Source organism: Thamnophis sirtalis, unplaced genomic scaffold, assembly GCF_051295495.1.
Source record: "Thamnophis sirtalis isolate CommonGarterSnake01/CBP01778 unplaced genomic scaffold, rThaSir2_p1.2 scaffold_8, whole genome shotgun sequence".
In the NCBI taxonomy this organism is placed as follows: Eukaryota; Metazoa; Chordata; class Lepidosauria; order Squamata; family Natricidae; genus Thamnophis; species Thamnophis sirtalis.
Window position 1 is genome coordinate 80351833 of NW_028261388.1, and position 20472 is coordinate 80372304.

Below are 20472 nucleotides of genomic sequence, written 5' to 3' on the forward strand. Positions count from 1 at the left end.
GGACCAGTGGTGGGTTTCAAAAAATTTTGGAACCTCTTCTGTAGGTGTGGCCTGCTTTCTGGGTCCACTGGTGGAACCCCTTCTAACCGGTTCGGCAGATTTGACGAACCGGTTCTACCGAATAGGTGCGAACTGGTAGGAACCCACCTCTGGTATGTGTAGTATTTGCTGGCTTTAAAGTTCTTCTTTTCATATAGTCCTGGTATACTTACCTGGCAGCAATGGATTGTTCTTTTGTGTTTTTTGTCACATTTGGATTAGACAAGAGAGTTCTGACAAAGAGAAAAGGAAGAAGCCTTTGAGCAAGCCTAACAATTTTTTTCAGATTTTTTTTTTCTTTATACAATTAACAAAAGTACAAAAATCATATAAAGATAATTAATTTTATATTTTTTGGGGTATTTATTTGGTATTTATTAATATTTGTATGCCACCCTTTTCCCCAAGGGGACTCAGGGCGGCTCACAGTTCAAGGGGATGGGGAGACAAACCGAGTTACATATAGGACAATACATCATTAAAAGCACAACATTCATACAATTCGGGTACGGTGAAGGTCTTTAGCCCCAGGCCTGTCGGGACAGCCAGGTTTTAAGGGCTTTGCGGAAGGCCTGGAGGGTGGTGAGGGTACGAATCTCCACGGGGAGTTCGTTCCATAGGGTCGGAGCTGCCACAGAGAAGGCTCTCCTCCGCGTAGTTGCCAGTCGACATTGACTGGCTGATGGAACTCGGAGGAGGCCTAACCTGTGGGATCTAATTGGTCGAGTGGAGGTGATTGGCAGTAGGCGGTCTCTCAAGTACCCAGGTCCAATACCATGAAGGGCTTTATAGGTGACAACTAGCACCTTGAAGCGTATCCGGAGATCAACAGATAGCCATATGCACTGCAGATTTGCATATCCTACATGAGCTAGAAACACATCCCTCAAATAATGACAAATAATAACATCAAAGGGGTTACTAAACTCCAAATTCTGAATTAGCAAAATTCATTTCCTAGTAATTGGAGTAGAAGGTCTACTTTAGACATGATACCTTTTTAGAAACTGATGCGTGTTACTCTACCTGTGAAATGCAGGCTGTTGACTTTACTTTTAACATGATGCTCATGCGTTCACAGAGCCAACCAAGGTCGCCTTCTTGATTACATTATACAATGGGGAAATCTCACTGAAGGAAAGATCAAGCTGTATCTGCGGGAGATTCTGGAAGCTGTACATTATCTTCACAATTGCAGAATAGTACACTTGGACCTAAAGGTGAACTGGCCATTGACCATTGACGTCAAAATATTTTCAGAGCATTTAAAATATTTTTACTTGAGGGTGTCTCATTTTTTTTTGTTTAGAAACAAGCATATTATTAGCAATAGCAGTTAGACTTATATACCGCTTCATAGGGCTTTCAGCCCTCTCTAAGCGGTTTACAGAGTCAGCATATCGCCCCCACAGTCTGGGTCCTCATTTCACCCACCTCGGAAGGATGGAAGGCTGAGTCAACCTTGAACCAGTGAGATTTGAACCGCCGAACTGCAGTTAGCAGTCAGCTGAAGTGGCCTGCAGTACTGCACTCTAACCACTGTGCCACCTCGCATGGATGGTATTGCCGTCCAATACCATTAAATTTTAGAAATTATAGACCAGGGGTGAAATGCTACCAGTTCGGACTGGTTCACCCAAACCGGTAGTAAAAAAATGCTACCGGTTCGGGCGAACTGGTATTTCCGCCAATCATCTGGGATGTGTGATTTATATTAGCTAGAATCATTAAGATTCCCTGCTTTCTAACTAATCTAAATCGGTGTGTCACAGCAGATTCTCCCCCCCCCTCGCTGTTCTACTTACCTTTGTAGGCGCGCTTGATAGCAGGCTCCACCCACATCATCACGCCCCATTTTTGATGCTCTGCGCATGTGCAGAAGGTTCTGCATATGCACGGAGGTGGCGAGTGAAGCGGTAGCGAAGCTAAGTGGATTTCACCCCTGCTATAGACCACTTTCCCAATTATTTCTAGTTTAGAATTTAATGTTGCTTTTAGTTCAGCAAATGTATGTTACGATCAGCAAACTTAAATGCCTTTGTTCTACTTTGCCTATGCATGGATATTTTTCCTTTTTATAGCTGACCGTTTTTTGAAAATACTCATGATTGGCTAGTGTTGTTTTGCTTCAAAAAAAATGCAAAAAAAATATTATAAAGTAACACTGTTAGGATTTGATCTGATTTAACATAGCTGAGAATTTTGTCTTCTCTTTCAGCCCGAAAATATTCTGGTGGATAAGAGTTTGGCCAAAGCAACAATCCGATTGACGGACTTTGGAGATGCAGTTCAGCTCAACACTACTTATTATATCCACCAGCTATTTGGGAACCCAGAATTTGCAGCTCCTGAAATTATCCTTGGAAATCCTGTCTCCCTGACCTCAGATGTGTGGAGCATTGGAGTGCTCACCTATGTCCTCCTTAGTGGTGTGTCTCCTTTCTTGGATGAAAGCGTCGAGGAAACGTGCCTGAACATTTGTCGCTTAGACTTTAGCTTCCCAGATGACTACTTCACAGGAGTAAGCCAGAAGGCCAAAGATTTTGTATGTTTCTTATTGCAGGATGACCCAGCCAAGCGTCCTTCTGCTGCACTGGCCCTCCAGGAGCAATGGCTGCAGCCAGGCAGTGCCAAAAGTGCTGACGCCATTGACACGGCCAGGCTGACTTCATTCATTGAGCGGCGAAAACACCAGAACGATGTTCGACCAATTCGTAGCATTAAAAACTTTTTACAGAGCAGGCTCTTGCCAAAAGTTTAACCTATATTTGACGTTCTCTCTCATTCTCTTTCACCTGTCAGTTTAAACTGAGGATGAAGCTCTCCTGCCAATCAGCTGTTGACTTGAATTTGGGGTGAAGAAGATTTAAAAAAAAAAAACAATCAGCTGCTAGTACGGTTCATCGTGTGAAAATGTATTCCAAGTAAATCCGCACATGATTTGTACTTGGGACTAGCGGTGTTAAGACTACATTGGGGGTGGAGGACTACAACACTGTACTCTGCGAAAGGCAACGAAGAACATTACGACTTATAACAGTATTTTATTCAGGTTTCTGCAAAAAAAAAACACTTTTTTAATTAAAAAAAAGTCAAAAGAGAATTACAATTTTGCGAACGACCTTAAGTAGAATTTTCAAGATTTTAGACGAAAGGAACTTATTATGCCTATGATCAAAGCACTGGTGTTAAAAAAGACAAAATATGGACACTGACGCTTAAAAAAACAAACACGATTTAATGAAACGGCTGTCCATCTGGATGGTGCCCGTTTTGGACCATCTGATTTTTTGTTTTTCATTTTTGAACTTGGAAATGGTTGCCTTCCAGTTGCCCAGCCTGTGTATCCCTTGCATAGCGGTGCACTGAGAAGCAGGCTCAGCTTTTGAGTGCATCCAACCTCAAGAATTTTTTGCATACAGATAGAATGAACCATTTTGCTCTGATAAAATGTAGGCCTTACTTGTAAATAGACAATTACCTGCCTTCAATCTGTGTCTCTATTTTTTTTTTTTTTTTGCCCTCCTTTCCTTCCTCCTAAATGGTGGTATACCATTGCGCGGGTCTTTCGTTGAGGTTCGGCTTTGGCTGCACCAATCAGAAAAGGACTCCTGAGTTTGGTAACAAAATAGGCCAGTGGTTCCCAAACTTGGCAACTTTAAGACTTGTGGACTTCAACTCCCAGAATTCTCCAGCCAGCAGAGCAGAGCTGGCTGGAGAATTCTGGGAGTTGAAGTCCACACGTCTTAAAGTTGCCAATTTTGGGTAACCACTGAAATAGGCCAATCTCTACCATCAAGCAGGAAACAGCAGGAAGATAATACTGTAAATGCACTCACTTTGGGATTTTTTAAAAAAATTTATTTCATATCACGTGCAATGTTGTGGCTTTAACATTTTATGCAACTATTTATGAGACCTTCAGTTGTAACCGTAATAAATATATAGAAGAAGAAGAAAAAAAAGCACATTCATAGTACGGTGAGCTTTTATGACTTTGTGCTTGGAAATTCCAGGGTCCCGGGGTGGGTGAAGGTTTATCAATATGTTGTAAACTAGTTGAACTTGATGCTTATCTTAGAACATTTGTTTAAAAGGTCAACCTGGTTTTAAAAAGATTGTAAAATTATTTTCATCTCCTGAAAAAACAAACTGGATTTTAAAAAATGGGGGAATGTTTTATTGAGGTTTGGTTTGGTTTGGTTTGGTTGGTTGTTCAAAATGCCAAAGTATTATTTTCCCCCCAAAAAATTAATTTCTATTTTATAGAATGTTCAGATTTGTCTACTGCTTTTTCTACAATGCTAAGCAAAATTCGTGTTCTTCAAAGAAAATGCTATCAAGGAACCATGGACCAGAACCTGGCATCAGATGGCAAGCTCTTTACTGAATAATAAAAAAAAGATTAATATGTGGAATATTGAGATTAACGGTTTTCTGCGCATTAGACAAGGACATTCAGTCACATATATTTCTTGTGTGTAATGAGCCTTGGGGAAAAAAATAAGCCGGCATCCCATACAAAATAGTTATAGTGATCCATCTTAAACTATCACCTAGTTATAATTTTAAGTGTTTTGTGGCTCCCATTGTAAACTATTTATTTTTCTTTTGTTTTTCTTTTACTTTTGTAAAACTGTACAGAAACTTTTAAAATAAGAATTGAAATCAAAACTGGATGGGTTGTACATTCATGCCAACCACAACGTTTTTTGCTTCTGAATTATTTTATTTCCTACTTTAGTTGAAGTTTCACTTTATTTTGCATGTATATTTTTTGTACAGTGATGTTGCGTGTTTACACAGTATGATGTGATGTATATATTTTATTTTGCCATTAGTTATTTTTTAAAAAAATTAAACATATTTAACAAATGTGCCTGATTTTTTTTAATATATATATATCAAAGAGTTGTAGAAAACCTGAAATGTTTTAGAAGTTTTCTTTTAGTTGAGAAAGTTCAGCCAGTGTAAATGTCTTTGGTATAATACAAATATTAACTAGCTTTCCTAATTTCATCTACAATGTATGCTCATTAAGAGGAAGCATTAGCTTAACATTCACTAGTCTTCTCCTTGGCATAAGCTGTGAATTACTGCAAAATATTGCAACTTATCAAAAGATTAGAGGAAGTATAGTTAAACTGTAGAAATCTCTTGGTAATTGTGTCATTCTAATCTATTGCACAAAGGAGATTTCTTTGTATGTGTACTCACCTCTTCGTATATATATGGGTGAGTATATTTCATCTAACACACATTACACTGCTTCCCATTAAATGAAATCTTAAATAAGTTTACAAATATTTTGCATTGGAAAAGAAAAATTTCAGTATAAAACAAACAATTTAGTAGCATTATCTTTTTTTTATTACCTCATATAATTTATGGCCTAGAGAAGGCTTTCACAGCTCTTCATCTTCCAGTATTTTCAGCAATAAAAATAGAGGTGGCGTAGTGGTTAGGGGGCAGTACTGCAGGCCACTTCAACTGATTGTTATCTGCAGTTCGGCGGTTCAAATCTCACCGGCTCAGGGTTGACTCAGCCTTCCATCCTTCCGAGATGGGTAAAATGAGGACCTGGATTGTTGTTGGGGGCAATATGCTGACTCTAAACCGCTTAGAGAGGGCTGAAAGCCCTATGAAGCGGTATATAAGTCTTACTGCTATTGCTATAGTTCCACAGTAATGTTGATTTATAAACTAGGGAAGTCAATTAAATTTAAAAAAAGGAAAGTGCTTCAGTGTCGGACAAAACCCCCACCGCCCACCATGAAAGCTGGAACGCCCACAAGTGGGCGGTAGGGTGGGGGAGATGGGGGAATGGTTCTGCGTGAGTGGCAGGCGGGATTGCCAGCTGCTCATGCAAATACAGCACATGCACTTGAACAGCCGAGGTGGCGCAGTGGTTAGGGTGCAGTACTGAAGGCCACTACAGCTGACTGTTATCTGCAGTTCAGCGGTTCTAATCTCACCGGCTCAGGGTTGACTCAGCCTTCCATCCTTCCGAGGTGGGTAAAATGAGGACCCGGATTGTTGTTGGGGGCAATATGCTGACTCTGTAAACCGCTTAGAGAGGGCTGAAAGCCCTATGAAGCGGTATATAAGTCTTAACTGCTATTGCACAGCTAGCGCAAGTGGGGATGCACACGCGTACACTTGCCCCACCCCTTCTGTGGCTCGATTCCAAACAGATTAAGATCCAGTAATGGACTGCAGCCTGGGGGTTGGTGACTCCAGATGCAAGCATTTCGTTTTCTCCATTTTTCCTCCCAGGGGTTATAGAGAGAGTAAATAAACAGTTGGATTCTCACTTACAGGTTGCAAGTTACTTTCCCTCTGAATGTTTACTTTTAGAAAATGTTTTTTTTTTTCCTTTTCTAACCCTTGAGTATTTTAACTCGACTATATTGGGACTATTCTTCCAACTCTTCTTTATTATTACAGGAAGTTTCCCTGTAAGAATAACCAGAAGTAAACACTTGTTTCTATTCATATGAAGCACCACAGTTCCAACTCAACAGTTCCAACTCAACTCAATGTTCATTATAAATGTCCTTGACAACCCACAATTAAATATTTTATGGTTTCAATACTTTTAAGACCACATCAAAGTCATTACATTATTGAAAAATCCTTATTTGTGGGTTGAGGATCCTCTTATACAGCTTATACAACCATTATTTGTGGGTTGAGGATCCTCTTATACAGATCCTCTTATAAAGCTGCCATGCTAGTCAACCCAAGCACTGATTATTAGTTTCCATTGAAATAAAATATCCCCCCCAAAAAAAATCAGTCACATTAGGTATAATGTGATAATAGATAATTTCAAGCAATAGATAATAGACAATTTCAAGCAATAAAAGAAGAAAACCTATGTAAGCAAAAGTATGGTTAATCATTGGTTTATTTACAAATATACAAGGTGATTGTGATTGCAAAGCATAGGATTTCAGCCCTTAGGGGAGGTATTTTTGCATCTGCAAATATTTTTGGTAATTTTCCATCCTCTCCCAACTATTTCCCAACATGTTCCCTCAAATAGATCTATTGATTTTACAAACATATACACGACTTGAAATGTCTTCTTTCCACTCAATTTCAAAGTGAAAAAAGGTGAATTTCAGAGATTCTGCATTGGGCCGTATTCCATGAACCAATTCTATGAGTATCCTGAATCTTTCACAAGCCATTTGGCTGCTAAGGAATGTAACCAGGCCAGCATGACCCCCATTCTTAACCAGGTCTTTGAAAAGTTATTGTAAACTAAAGGGGTAGAATAAGGCCTATGTCAGGCCTGCAATTATATTCCTTTTAGGATTTTGGCCTGCCACACTTTCTCTTATTTCATTATGCTGTTTCATTAGTATAGTGGATGGGAGTGGGGAATAGACAGGAGTAGGATTGTGGAATGTATTGTTTTCATTCTTTTCTAGAAGACCAAGGTCATCTTTTGTCTCCGCACCTTCACACCTGACCGGAAGCAGCTGGGTGGAGATGCCAGCATGGAAGAAGAAGATTGGACCATGTGATGGATTGTGGGTGTGGGGACAAGATCATGAACTTTTTTAAAAATAAATTTTTATTTTAAACACATCAACACATCAACAAAAACAAACACATGACTTAAAACAACATAGGAACAAGAAGTTCCGTCGTATATCATACAGCAGTTCCGTATCGGTTTCTTTGCAGTTAGTGTTTTCCCTTCTATACATTTCTATCTTGCATTCATGGTCTCCTTATTCGTTATGGATTGTGGGTGTAGGGACAAGATCATGAACTTTTAACTGGGTGGAATTCTGATGTAATTTCCAGAATTGGGATTAACACAGGTGTGCTAAGATGTCTGCTTTATTAAATTGGAACTTTAAGGATTGTTTTGCCTTGGACTCTGATTTAATTCTACATGATACTTGGAACGCTGACAGCCTATTAATTTATTTAATTCATCTAACATTTATCTAATTTTTTGAAATATAAAGTAAACTACAACAGAAAACAACATAAAATTCAAACTAAAAAAAAATCCTATGCAACGAAGTAAATTCATCCTACTAAAAGAGAAGGTGTGATCTTTTGTTTTTTTCTACGGAAACTAATCGCATTGTGTCTTCAATGTGTATTGGTTCAGTGGCCCCCAAACATTTCGGCACCCGGGAAAGGTTCCATGGAAAGAATTTTTTCTGCAGACCAGAGGAAACATGGTTCCATGTGCTGCATGGATCCCACGGATGGGGCTTCGGTTGTTTACAAGGACTAGTGCCACTCCAGGGACCAGGGGTTCGGACCCCTGCATTAGTAAGTACCTGTGAGGAGAAGAAGGAGCCAATGTCATGATGATACTTTGTGCGGACTCGACAGTCTGAGTCCACCAATGACACTTTTGCCCCTGGACGGTCCGGTAGGACCTAAACCATCCCGAAGAGACGGTGACTAGGAAGACAAAATCTTGCTGGTCGCAGGGATACCGTAAAGTCCCTGGTTGACCCAAGGAAAGCGCTTCCAACCGGCGGCAAACGGGCACCCCCCAGCTTGACATAGTTGGAGACGTCTCCGGAAGGAGAGAAGAAGTGAAAGTGTTCCATCTGGTGAGGTTTTTTTTCCTTTTACTTTCAGAAGATTGCCCTAAGAATTTTTTTTTCCTTTAAAGTAAGTACCTGTGAGACCTAAATGGCACCAAAACCTACTTTTTCCCTGATCAAGAAATTTACTTATAATCCTGTGATGACTTTCCCCCCCAGAATTGTGATGGCGATGCAGCCTTTCCCTCTGTTCACCTACATTTCTCCTTTAAATACATCACAAGGCATTTTTAAAAAAGCTTCCCTTATAAGTTCTGCTATCATATAAAGAACAGTTATATGAGAAAAGAAAATGCAGCTTCTTTATATACTCTGATAAAGAGGCCTAGTGCTTTTTATAAGAACAGCATCAGCCAAATAAATTGTTTCAGACTGAAGATGGATTAAATAGGCTTTCTGTATGCTAAAAAAAAGTTTCATTATACTGTTGAGATTGGGTTTGGGTTTTGAATTCTTTATTTTGTTTTTTGGTGCATGTGGATAAACTCTGAAGCTTTCTTTGAGAAGGTTATCAGAAACATTAACAGGAAGTTTTGCCTGGCTTCTATTAGTTCTATAAAGATTAGCCATTTCTGAAAATACGTTCAGAAACAGCAATTAAATAAGCGGAAGCAGGAACTCTATCTGAAATGGGTTTTGTCTCATTATCACTCTAAAATAAATAATATTGATCAACCAGACAAGCAAGGAAATGAGATGACACAGAGCCGATGAACCTGAGAGTTTTAATTCAAATGGGAAACAGGAGTTTCTGAAGCTGAAATGAAATTCACATATGAGAGAAGAGTCCTTTTCAGCACTTTTAAAGCACTGAAAGATTTTAAAATTGAACTACAAGTAGACCTTGTTTAGTGGCCACAGTTGGGATTAGCAACTCAGTCGTTAAGCAAAATAGTCACTAAGTGAAGTCTCAATGTGCTTATAATCTTTCTTCAGCTTTCCATTGCTTTACAAACCTGCAAAGTTCTTGATTGTGAGAACTGGTCATAAAATTACTTTTTCATCACTGTTGTAACTGTGAACAGTCATTGTACAAGGCAGTAACTAAGCCAGGACTTCCTGCATATGTAAGTTTTATATAAATATTTGCAAAGAGATACGTTACAATCTTACACTCTGTATAAAAACAGAAATTTTGTTTATACATTATGGTGTCTCTCCCCCCCCCCCCCCCCGTTTGATGCAAAAGTCAACTGTCATATGACAGGATTCTAGAGAAATTAGAGACGTTTTTGGCTAGAGGAAGAATAATTTGCTGGACATTAGCCTTCGGTATGAGAAGGCATTGCTGATTTTTCATTACCTAGATCAGAAACTTTATAAAAAGCTGATTTGCAGTGTTGCATAGGTAAATAATTGGAGGGAATGATTGTATCATCCTCTGAGAGTTTCCTGTGAGGTGTTTGGGATGTATGAATTAAATGAAAAATAAGCTGTTGGAAAAACATTCTTCTTGCATTACTGAAAATCAGATCAAATATTCAACCAAATCAAGGAGTAAAGTTTCTAACGAATTGCCTGACCACTTCAGGTAAGCTTTAATGTTTAGTCTTTCAACAAAAAGACTAAAAACAAATCTAATGCATAGCAATAGCAATAGCAGTTAGACTTATATACCGCTTCATAGGGCTTTCAGCCCTCTCTAAGCGGTTTACAGAGTCAGCATATCACCCCCACAGTCTGGGTCCTCATTTCACCCACCTCGGAAGGATGGAAGGCTGAGTCAACCTTGAGCCGGTGAGATTTGAACAGCCGAACTGCAGAACTGCAGTCAGCTGAAGTAGCCTGCAATGCTGCATTTAACCACTGCGCCACCTCAGCTCTAATACATGTGTTGAACACTCTCATATCTCAGAGAAATTTGTGCTTTCTGCTTTTCGATATATTCTACCTTTTTAGAGGCACTCATAATTTAGAAGCTCCTCTCAAAGAAAGCTCATCAAACTCAATTTCTTGGGATATTTTACCTAATAATTTATATTTCAACTGTTTGGCCAGCATTTTGAATTCCTTGGAATAAGTAGCATTGTTGCTATATGCTTCACATATTGTTTTGAACTATTTTGTCTTTATGTAAGGCTTTTTATGAGGAAAACTGGCATTTTAATTCCCCGTGTGAGTAAAACTGGGTTAAACGAATTTTACAATATATTGCACTAGTCCTGAAAACTCATTTTGAATTTGCAGGCAGAATTCATGTAAGGCAAAAGACAGGCTTTTTGCTCAAATATGAAATTCAAATTAAAAATGTATCTTGGTCTGAAGTCTGCAAACTAATTTGCATATTTTAACTATGTATTTATATGTATCAGTAATAATTTCATGGTATCTATTAGACTACTATTGAACACACCGGCTTCAGTCGAAATTAACTGTTTGCTCAAGGAGTATCCGTTTCTATTTTCTGCATATATGCTCAAGTTAAAATTTAACTAGCCTCTGGATTACAGTGGCTTGATAGAAGTTGATAATCATTTATCTGAAGTAAGCCTGAATTTTTGAGGGGGGAAAAACATCACTTTTACAAGTTTGCAAGCTATTGCTGCAACTGTAATTTTTTTAGAATAGCATTCCCCCAACTGAACACAAGGCTGCCTGGGAATAACAGGTAGTCCTCAACTTACAATTGGTCACTTAACAACTGTTCAAAGTTACAATGGGCCCTTAAAAAGGAACTTGCGAGTCTGATTTCAAGTTCCAACATCCAGCCCTCCTGCAGTCATTTAACTGCATTTTGGACACTTAGCAACAGCAATAGCAGTTAGACTTATATACCGCTTCATAGAGCTTTCAGCCCTCTCTAAGCGGTTTACAGAGAGTCAGCATATTGCCCCCAACAATCTGGGTCCTCATTTCACCCACCTCGGAAGGATGGAAGGCTGAGTCAACCCTGAGCCGGTGAGATTTGAACAGCCGAACTGCAGTCAGCTGAAGTAGCCCTGCAGTACTGCACCCTGCTATTCCATTTTCCTCTAGGTTCCGTCCACCAGCCAATGCCACCTGGCTACTACCCGGGGGAGGGCCTTCTCTGTGGCAGCTCCAGCCCTTTGGAATGAACTCCCCGTGGAGATTCGGACCCTCACCTCTCTCCAGGCCTTCCGAAAAGCCGTTAAAACCTGGCTGTGCCGGCAGGCCTGGGGTTGATGAGTTCCCCTCCACTCTCGACTGGTATGGCTGTGTGATTTTCATGTATTTTAATTATGTGTACTGTTGTTTATGTTCCCTTTCCCCTTTGAGTTGTTCGCCGCCCTGAGTCCCCCCTGGAGAAGGGCGGCATACAAATAAACCCAATAAATAAATAAATAAATAAATGAATCCAGCAGACTAATTTTCTAGGGAAGCTTCAAATTTCTATGTGACTAGATGAGTACCTGGTGGTCCTTGACTTACTACCACAATTAAGCCCAACATTTCTGTGGCTAAGTGAAGCATTTATTAAGTGAGTTTTTGCCCCATTTTATGACTTTTCTTGCCACGTTTGTTAAGTGATTCACTGTAGCTGTTAAGTTAGTAGCTTGGTTGTTAAGTGAACTTGGCTACTCCATTGACTTTGCTTGTCAGAAGGTCACAAAAGATGATCACATCCATTATTAGAGCCGAGGTGGCGCAATGGTTAGGGTGCAGTACTGCAGGCCACTTCAGCTGACTGTTATTTGCAGTTCAGCGGTTCAAATCTCACCGGCTCAAGGTCGACTCAGCCTTCCATCCTTCCGAAGTGGGTGAAATGAGGACCCAGACGGTGGGGGGCAATACGCTGACTCTGTAAACCGCTTAGAGAGGGCTGGCAGCCCTATGAAGCGGTATATAAGTCTAACTGCTATTGCTATTGCTATTGCTGCTATTGCTCTTGCTATTGCTGTGCTGGAACAGTCACAAGTGTGAAAAAGGGTCGTAAGTCCCCTTTTTCCCAGTGCCACTGCAACTTCAAACGAACTGTGGTCAATTCTAGGACTAGCCTTCTTGGGAAGCGCCTTTGAAAATCTCCTTTCATTCTACAAGAGGCTGTTTCGTAAAAATGATATGAAACCAATTTCCGCAAGGCACGTTCCATCCTTTCACGGGGTTCCGGAGAGCCTCACCTCTTGTTTTGCAACCAGAAAGAAACCGCAGGCCCCGCTTCGGCTTTCAGAGCAGCCCGCCCCGTTCTCCCTCCGGGGACAGGCGAGAGAGGCGTGGACGCTGTGGGCGGAGGCCCCTGCCTGACTGCCGCCTTCGCCTTCGCCTTCCTCCGCGTCGCCCCTGGAGCAGCGGGAGGTGAGAAGCGGCCAAGGCAAGCAGGCTCAGCCGCCGAGTGGGGTAAGCACCGCCGTCTTGGTCGGCAGCCTTCTCCCGGCTCTCCTCGGGCCAAGCCAGAGGGGGGAAAGCGAAGCCCCGCTTCGCTCCGCGTCCTTTGGCGGCTCGCTGGGAGAAACGCTGCTTGGGTGGGCGAGTTGGTGGGTTCGGGTTCGGGTTCGGGTTCGTCGCCTCTTCCTGCTTCGCGCTCCGAGTTCACTTTGGCAAGGCTCCCGTTTTCTAGCCGGCACCGTTGAGGGTCGATTCTTCCGACCAAGGTCTTCAGCTATCACTCTTCCCTTGTTGATGTCCTCCTGAAGAAACCCTTCCCTTGTTGAAGAAACCCTTCCCTTGTTGATGTCCTCCTGGAGAAACCCTTCACTTGTTGAAGAAATCCTTCTCTTGTTGATGTCCTCCTGAAGAAACCCTTCACTTGTTGAAGAAATCCTTCCCTTGTTGATGTCCTCCTGGAGAAACCCTTCACTTGTTGATGTCCTTCTGAAGAAACCCTTCACTTGTTGAATAAATCCTTCCCTTGTTGATGTCCTCCTGGAGAAATCCTTCTCTTGTTGATGTCCTTCTGAAGAAACCCTTCACTTGTTGAAGAAATCCTTCCCTTGTTGATGTCCTCCTGGAGAAACCCTTCACTTGTTGAAGAAATCCTTCTCTTGTTGATGTCCTCCTGGAGAAACCCTTCACTTGTTGAAGAAATCCTTCTCTTGTTGATGTCCTCCTGAAGAAACCCTTCACTTGTTGAAGAAATCCTTCCCTTGTTGATGTCCTCCTGAAGAAACCCTTCACTTGTTGAAGAAATCCTTCCCTTGTTGATGTCCTCCTGAAGAAACCCTTCCCTTGTTGATGTCCTCCTGAAGAAACCCTTCCCTTGTTGATGTCCTCCTGAAGAAACCCTTCCCTTGTTGATGTCCTCCTGAAGAAACCCTTCACTTGTTGATGCCCTTCTAAAGAAACCCTTCCCTTGTTGATGTCCTCCTGAAGAAACCCTTCACTAGTTGATGTCCTCCTGAAGAAACCCTTCACTAGTTGATGTCCTCCTGAAGAAACCCTTCACTAGTTGATGTCCTCCTGAAGAAACCCTTCCCTTGTTGATGTCCTCCTGAAGAAACCATGGGTAGAATGCATTTTCCATGAATCCAGCAGACTAATTTTCTAGGGAAGCTTCACATTTCTATGTGACTAGATGAGTACCTGGTGGTCCTTGACTTACTACCACAATTGAGCCCAGCATTTCTGTGGCTAAGGGAAGCGTTTATTAAGTGAGTTTTTGCCCCATTTTATGACTTTCCTTGCCACATTTGTTAAGTGAATCACTGTACCTGTTGAGTTAGTAACTTGGTTGTTAAGTGAACTTGGCTACTCCATTGACTTTTGCTCGTCAGAAGGTCGCAAAGGATGATCACATGACCCCAGGACTCTGCAAGAGTCATAAATATGAATCAGTTGCCAAGCATCTGCATTTATTTTTATTTTTTATTTTTATTTAAAACAAACATATCCTTCTTTACATGCTGTAGAAAGTGTATCAGTTGGTTACAAAAAGACTTTCGTGCATCTCTTCCACAGTCAACAAACATAATTCCTATTAACTCAAACTTTTTAACTCAAATATTTATACATGTCACCATCATCATATCTCCATTTTCATTTGACTATAATTGTTTAAGCGTCCTTTATCATAAAATATACCAAAATTTAACACATAACTGGTCTTCCAATTACTATTTCTAAAATCCTCCTCTAATACTAAATTCTTTTTTTTTAAATTAATTTTTTTTTAAATTTTGTTACTTAAACAACACATGCCCACACCAGTGGGAAAAGAAAAAAAATCAAAAAGTCAAAAACACAGAGAAGACAAAAAGAACAAAAAACAAGGCAGGGGGAAAAAAGAAAGGAAAAACAAAAGAAGAAAAAAGAAAAAAAACACAGTTATATATTATAAAAAAGTAGAGCAGCTGGTTACAACATGTTTTGGTGCATCTCTCGCATTCATTGAATGCATTTTGATGACATGACCATGGGGATGTGGCAGTGGTTGTAAAGTGTAAAAAAAAAAAACTGCCGTAATTTTCTTCAGTGCTGTTATAACTTCACATGTTCCTTACATGAATGGTTGTAAGTGAAGGACTACATTTATATGCATATATTGTCGATCCCTTCTATCTACAGGACAATCTGTCGAGCGGATGACTTTGCTAACCCTCATTTCTGAGCTTAGCCTACGCCAGAATGATTAGTATTAGTGATTAACTGTGTGTGTGCTTGCATGTCAGATGTACATGAGATACGATGCAAAGCACAACATTAGATAACGCAAAGCAACTCAGATGTTTTAAAACGATGCAAGTTAACAGACATCTCAGCACTCACCCTTCCCTTGTTGAATATCCTTCTGAAGAAACCTCACCAAGAAAACTACAAGGACTTGTCCAGACAGTCCACGCAACCTATTAGATCTCACCGATTAGGCCTCCTCCGAGTTCCATCTGCCGGTCAATGCCGACTGGCAACTACGCGGAGGAGAGCCTTCTCGGTGGCAGCTCCGACCCTTTGGAACGATCTCCCCGTGGAGATTCGTACCCTCACCACCCTCCAGACCTTCCGCACAGCCCTCAGAATCTGGCTATCCCGTCAGGCCTGGGGCTAAGACTGTAACCCGCCCGAATGGTATGAATGTTGTGTTTTTAATTATGTATTGTCTTATATGTTTAAAAGTTTGTCTCCCCCTCCCCCTTGGATTGTGAGCCACCCTGAGTCCCCCCAGGGAAAAGGGCGGCATATAAATAAACTTCTATCTATCTATCTATCTATCTATCTATCTATCTATCTATCTATCTATCTATCTATCATCTATCTATCTATCTATCTATCTATCTATCTATCATCTATCTATCTATCATCTATCTATCTATCTATCTATCTATCTATCTATCTATCTATCTATCTATCTATCTATCTATCTGTCTCCAAGAGTCAGTAAAAACTTAAAGGCATGTACACACAAGAATAAGTATTCAATATCAAAGCATACTTTTGAGTTCTTCGTTATTTTCTGCACTGCTTAGGCGCAGAGTACTGAGTTTGGGAGGGGGATGCACAAAGTTTGCGCCTTGGCGGCGTTGCACGGGTGTAGGGATGATGGGGTTGCGTTCGACCAAAGTGGGTTGCTTCCCTACAGCCGGTTCTCCTGACTTTCTTTGCTGACTTTGCAAAAAAACAACAACAAAGCCTTCTTTTTCCGAAGCTCGGAAAAAAAACAAGCTTTCAGCATCTGAGACTGTGGGGAGAAGAGGAGAGGAAGTTGGCTTTGCAGAGCAAGCTGAAAGGCTGTGGTCGGGCCTTCGTGATTGAATGCCATGATAAGTTCCATATATGTGAAAAAAACAAAATAGATAAAACTCTCCCCAAACCCAAGAAGAGAAACATCAAGGCTGTTAATGTGCCTCTCACCCTTTCCACCTCTCAGCTCTACCACCGTGTAGTTGCCTGCCCCGTCTGAACCTACCAACTAATGCAGGGTAGAAATTTGACTACCTGCGGCAGATATCTGGTTTAGAAAAGACTCCCATAAGGGAAGACCCACAAGATTCTACTAGATAAAAGTAGAAGAATGTGGGTTGGACAGCAGCACCACCAGATGGATTCGTAACTGGATGACCAACCGCACTCAACGTGTAGTCCTCAATGGGACTGCATCTACATGGAGGGAAGTATGCAGTGGAGCACCCCAAGGCTCTGTTTTAGGCCCAGGACTCTTCAACATCTTCATCAATGATTTGGATGAGGGAATAAATGGGGAACTCATCAAATTTGCAGATGACACCAAGCTGGCAGGAATAGCCAACACTCCAGAAGACAGTCTTAAGATACAGAAGGATCTTGACAAACCTGAACATTGGGCACTATCTAATAAAATGAAATTCAATGGTGAAAAGAGTAAGGTTCTACACTTAGGCAAGAAAAAACGAAATGCACAGGTACAGTATAGGTGGTACCTTGCTCAATAGTAGCAACTGTGAGAGGGATCTTGGAGTCCTAGTGGGCAACCATTTAAATATGAGCCAGCAGTGTGCTAAATATGTGCCAGCAGTGCGCAGCAGCTGCCAAAAAAGCCAACACAGTTCTAGGCTACATAAACAGAGGGATAGAATCAAGATCACGTGAAGTGTTAATACCACTTGGTAAGGCCCCACTTGGAATATGCATTCAGTTTTGGTCGCCACGAGGTAGAAAAGATGTGGAGACTCTAGAAAGAGTGCAAAGAAGAGCAACAAAGATGATTAGGGGACCGGAGACTAAAACATATGAAGAACGGTTGTAGGAACTGGGTATGTCTAGTTTAATGAAAAGAAGGACTAGGGGAGACATGATAGCAGTGTTCCAATATCTCAGGGGTTGCCACAAAGAAGAGGGAGTCAAACTATTCTCCAAGGCACCTGAGGGTAGAACAAGAAGCAATGGGTGGAAACTAATCAAGGAGAGAAGCAATTTAGAGAAATTTCCTGACAGTGAGAACAATTAATCAGTGGAACAGCTTGCCTCCAGAAGTTGTGAATGCCCCAACACTGGAAGTCTTTAAGAAGATGTTGGATAACTATTTGTCTGGAACGGTATAGGGTTTCCTGCCTAGGCAGGGGGTTGGACTAGAAGACCTCCAAGGTCCCTTCCAACTCTGCTATTGTATTGTATTATTCCCAACAGGAATAGCCTACAGCCCTGGAAACCAACTAGGCAAGGGAAGGATATTCTAATACAGTATAGGAATTTGTACTTCTGCTAGTAAGATAAATCTCTTCCATGAGGAAGTTTGCATTAATTGATGGAATTGGACATTAGCATACTTTTTTAAAAAGATGCTTTTTATCCAGTCATTTCAGAGTCTGGTTTTGTGTGTGTGAGAGAGAGAGAGAGACAGAAACAGAGACAGAGAGAAAGAGAGAGAGACAGAGAGAGGATAGTACAGATAGCATCAGTAGGCTTAAGACTTGTGGGTAGGGTAGCGTGGGATGGAATGAGATTATTGTTTAAAAACAACAACAACAACATATGAACAAGAAGTTCCATCATATATCATACAGCAGTTCCGTATCAGTTTCTTTACAGTTAATGTTTTCCCTTCTATACACTTCTATCTTGCATTCATGGTCCCCTTATTCGTTATCCATTTTTATGTGCTATTCTATATTTATTTATACTTAGCTGTTTATAACAAAATATTGTTACCTATATTATGCTTTATATTCTTACTATCGTTTATTCTCTTACATACAATTATAGGCATACATCCACATGGTTATTCTTTTTCTTTGCCATTCTTATACTTTTGTTATTCCATTTAAAAGGTTATAATATACAGTTTGGGTTGCTTTGTTTACCATCCCTAGCGCCTGTTGTAACACCACCTTATTTCCCCTTTCTTTCGAATGAGATAATCTTTATTGTCATTTTTTCTTTCAACACTGGCACACATTAAAAATGAAAAAATCTGTTGTTTCCATTCTACCACAGGGGGGGGAAACTTACAGTTCAAAAATTGATCAGTCTGAATTGATTTGAAACCGTTTTCATTAACATACAAGGAAAGATTTTCCTTTAGTGTAAGATAGTGGAAGATGTGCTTAAAGCAAAAGAATATAAAATCTAAACTCCTGCTTTTATAAGATACTTGAGATGGATTTCTTCAGAACGGGATAGATTTAGAACACGAGGCTACTTTGAAAAGCAAAATTGCAAGGTGCCACACTCCTTTTCCAATCACCAGTGAACCGTACATTCTTTCTGGATACTTTTTGACATTCATCCTTGCCTTGATTTCTCTTCTTTCCTCTTCCCCTTCTCAACAATCCTTTGGCCATATTTAGTCCATTGGCCATTGTACCGGAGGCTAATTCTGCCAGCTACCTGTAGTTCGGCAGTTCAAATCTCACCAGGTTCAAGGTTGACTCAGCCTTCTCTCCTTCCAAGGTCAGTAAAATGAGGACCCAGATTGTTTGGGGTGGTGGTGGTAATATGCTGACTCTATAAACCACTTACTATTCAGTCTCCAGGGTCAATTGCCTCTCTTTAGATTTGGTTGTTTGAAACATATGCATTTCTGCAAACTTTAAAATCCCTGTAAGCCTGTTGGCTGATGCCATTTACATGAAATCCATGTGTGAGAATTATTTATTGGATACATATGCAAAGAAGCCTTGTAAGGGGTATATCATTAATCTATCTAAGCTACTAGTCTCTATTCTTTCTAAAGAAAAGGTTTTATTTCTTTTAAAAAACACAAATATTTCATCATTCGTCAATCATTAAAACATTGAAGTACAATTTTTTTTGTATGCCCCTCCCTCCCCCCCCCAACCCCCTCCTCCTCCCCCCCCCTGACTTCCCAGAACCCGTACACGGTATGGATTTTTAACTAACACAGTCTAAAATCTATTGAGAAAAAAGAAATAAAGAAATTAATGACATTCTACATTGACCTTAGCTTCTTCTTACTGAACTAACTTTTAACAGTTTAAATCATTTCTGATCTTAAGCATAGGCTAACTGGAATTTCTTGGTCCCGTATTTATTTTGTATATAGTCAATCCATTTTTTCCAGTCTCGTTTATATCTCTCATTTGAGTGATCTTTAAGATATGCCGATATTTTAGCCATCTCGGCTAAGTTTGTGATTTTCAATGTCCATTCTTGGATTGTAGGCAAGTCTTCCTTCTTCCAGTATTGCGCCACACTACTAGTCTCTATTCTGGTAGCAGAATGGATTCCTAGGCTATTTAGGTATAATTTAACTGCAAGTGTTGAGGATTAAAATGGAACAATTTACATTCAACCACGATTACATGGCCATCAAACTATAGATCCTCTGTGTGGACATTCAAAAGCTTTCTTCAGAGTTTTGCCTCAATTCTTTTCTTTTCTTGGTGTTTCGTAAGGAAGAAGCTTTACAGCATTCTTCAGATAGTTGTCTCTTGGCACGACCTAGTTACTCATGTGCTGTTGAAGAAAGGAAGTGCTTTCCATCAACAAAATATTGAGGTTGAAGTTGCAAACAAAAGAGCAGCTTTTGAGGCCTGTGGATGTTGAGCTGCAAATGTCAAATAGCTGTGCAGTTGTTAACAAAACCACACTGGTATGGATGGGTGTGGCATGCAAAGACAAAGAAACGTTGTTGGTTCTGTTCCTTGTTTCTGAAATTCTGAATCCAAAGTCCAGGATCATGTACAATCCTTTTTCAGTCCTCTTTTTTTCTTTGAGAGATGTATCTCAAGATAATTAAGTGTGGGTGTACAGTACTATTGGAAAGCAGAGTCATCAAACTGATCAAAAATACAGTATCAAACTGGAGTGAGATATTCAAAAGGATACCATCACATTCAATCCTAGACGCTATTTCTTCAACGTTTCTATTAGATACTTGTATGGAGAGGTAAAGGAAATGTTTATTATATTTGCAGACGATATAAAATATGATGTACATAAGTACCCTATAATAATTTATATATGGTTTGATGTTAAAGAAATTGTATAAAATAACAGAAATTTAACAGAAAATGAGGAA

General features: G+C 40.3%; 2 protein-coding genes across 3 annotated transcripts in view; both read left to right on the plus strand.

Moving 5' to 3' along the window:
- Positions 1 to 3737, plus strand: part of TRIO (trio Rho guanine nucleotide exchange factor) — a 279954-nt gene extending 276217 nt beyond the window's left edge. For both annotated transcript variants that reach the window (XM_087721977.1, XM_087721979.1), the window contains exons 56-57: positions 1121 to 1259; positions 2258 to 3737. In XM_087721977.1, the coding sequence (XP_087578103.1) occupies positions 1121 to 1259; positions 2258 to 2800 (682 nt within the window). In that variant the 3' untranslated portion in view covers positions 2801 to 3737. The remainder of the gene's footprint in view (positions 1 to 1120; positions 1260 to 2257) is intronic.
- A 9103-nt stretch (positions 3738 to 12840) lies between these two features.
- OTULINL (OTU deubiquitinase with linear linkage specificity like) overlaps positions 12841 to 20472 on the plus strand; it is a 28532-nt gene continuing 20900 nt past the window's right edge. Inside the window, exon 1 of the mRNA XM_087721980.1 lies at positions 12841 to 12923. The gene's annotated coding sequence lies outside the window, so the exon portion shown is untranslated. The remainder of the gene's footprint in view (positions 12924 to 20472) is intronic.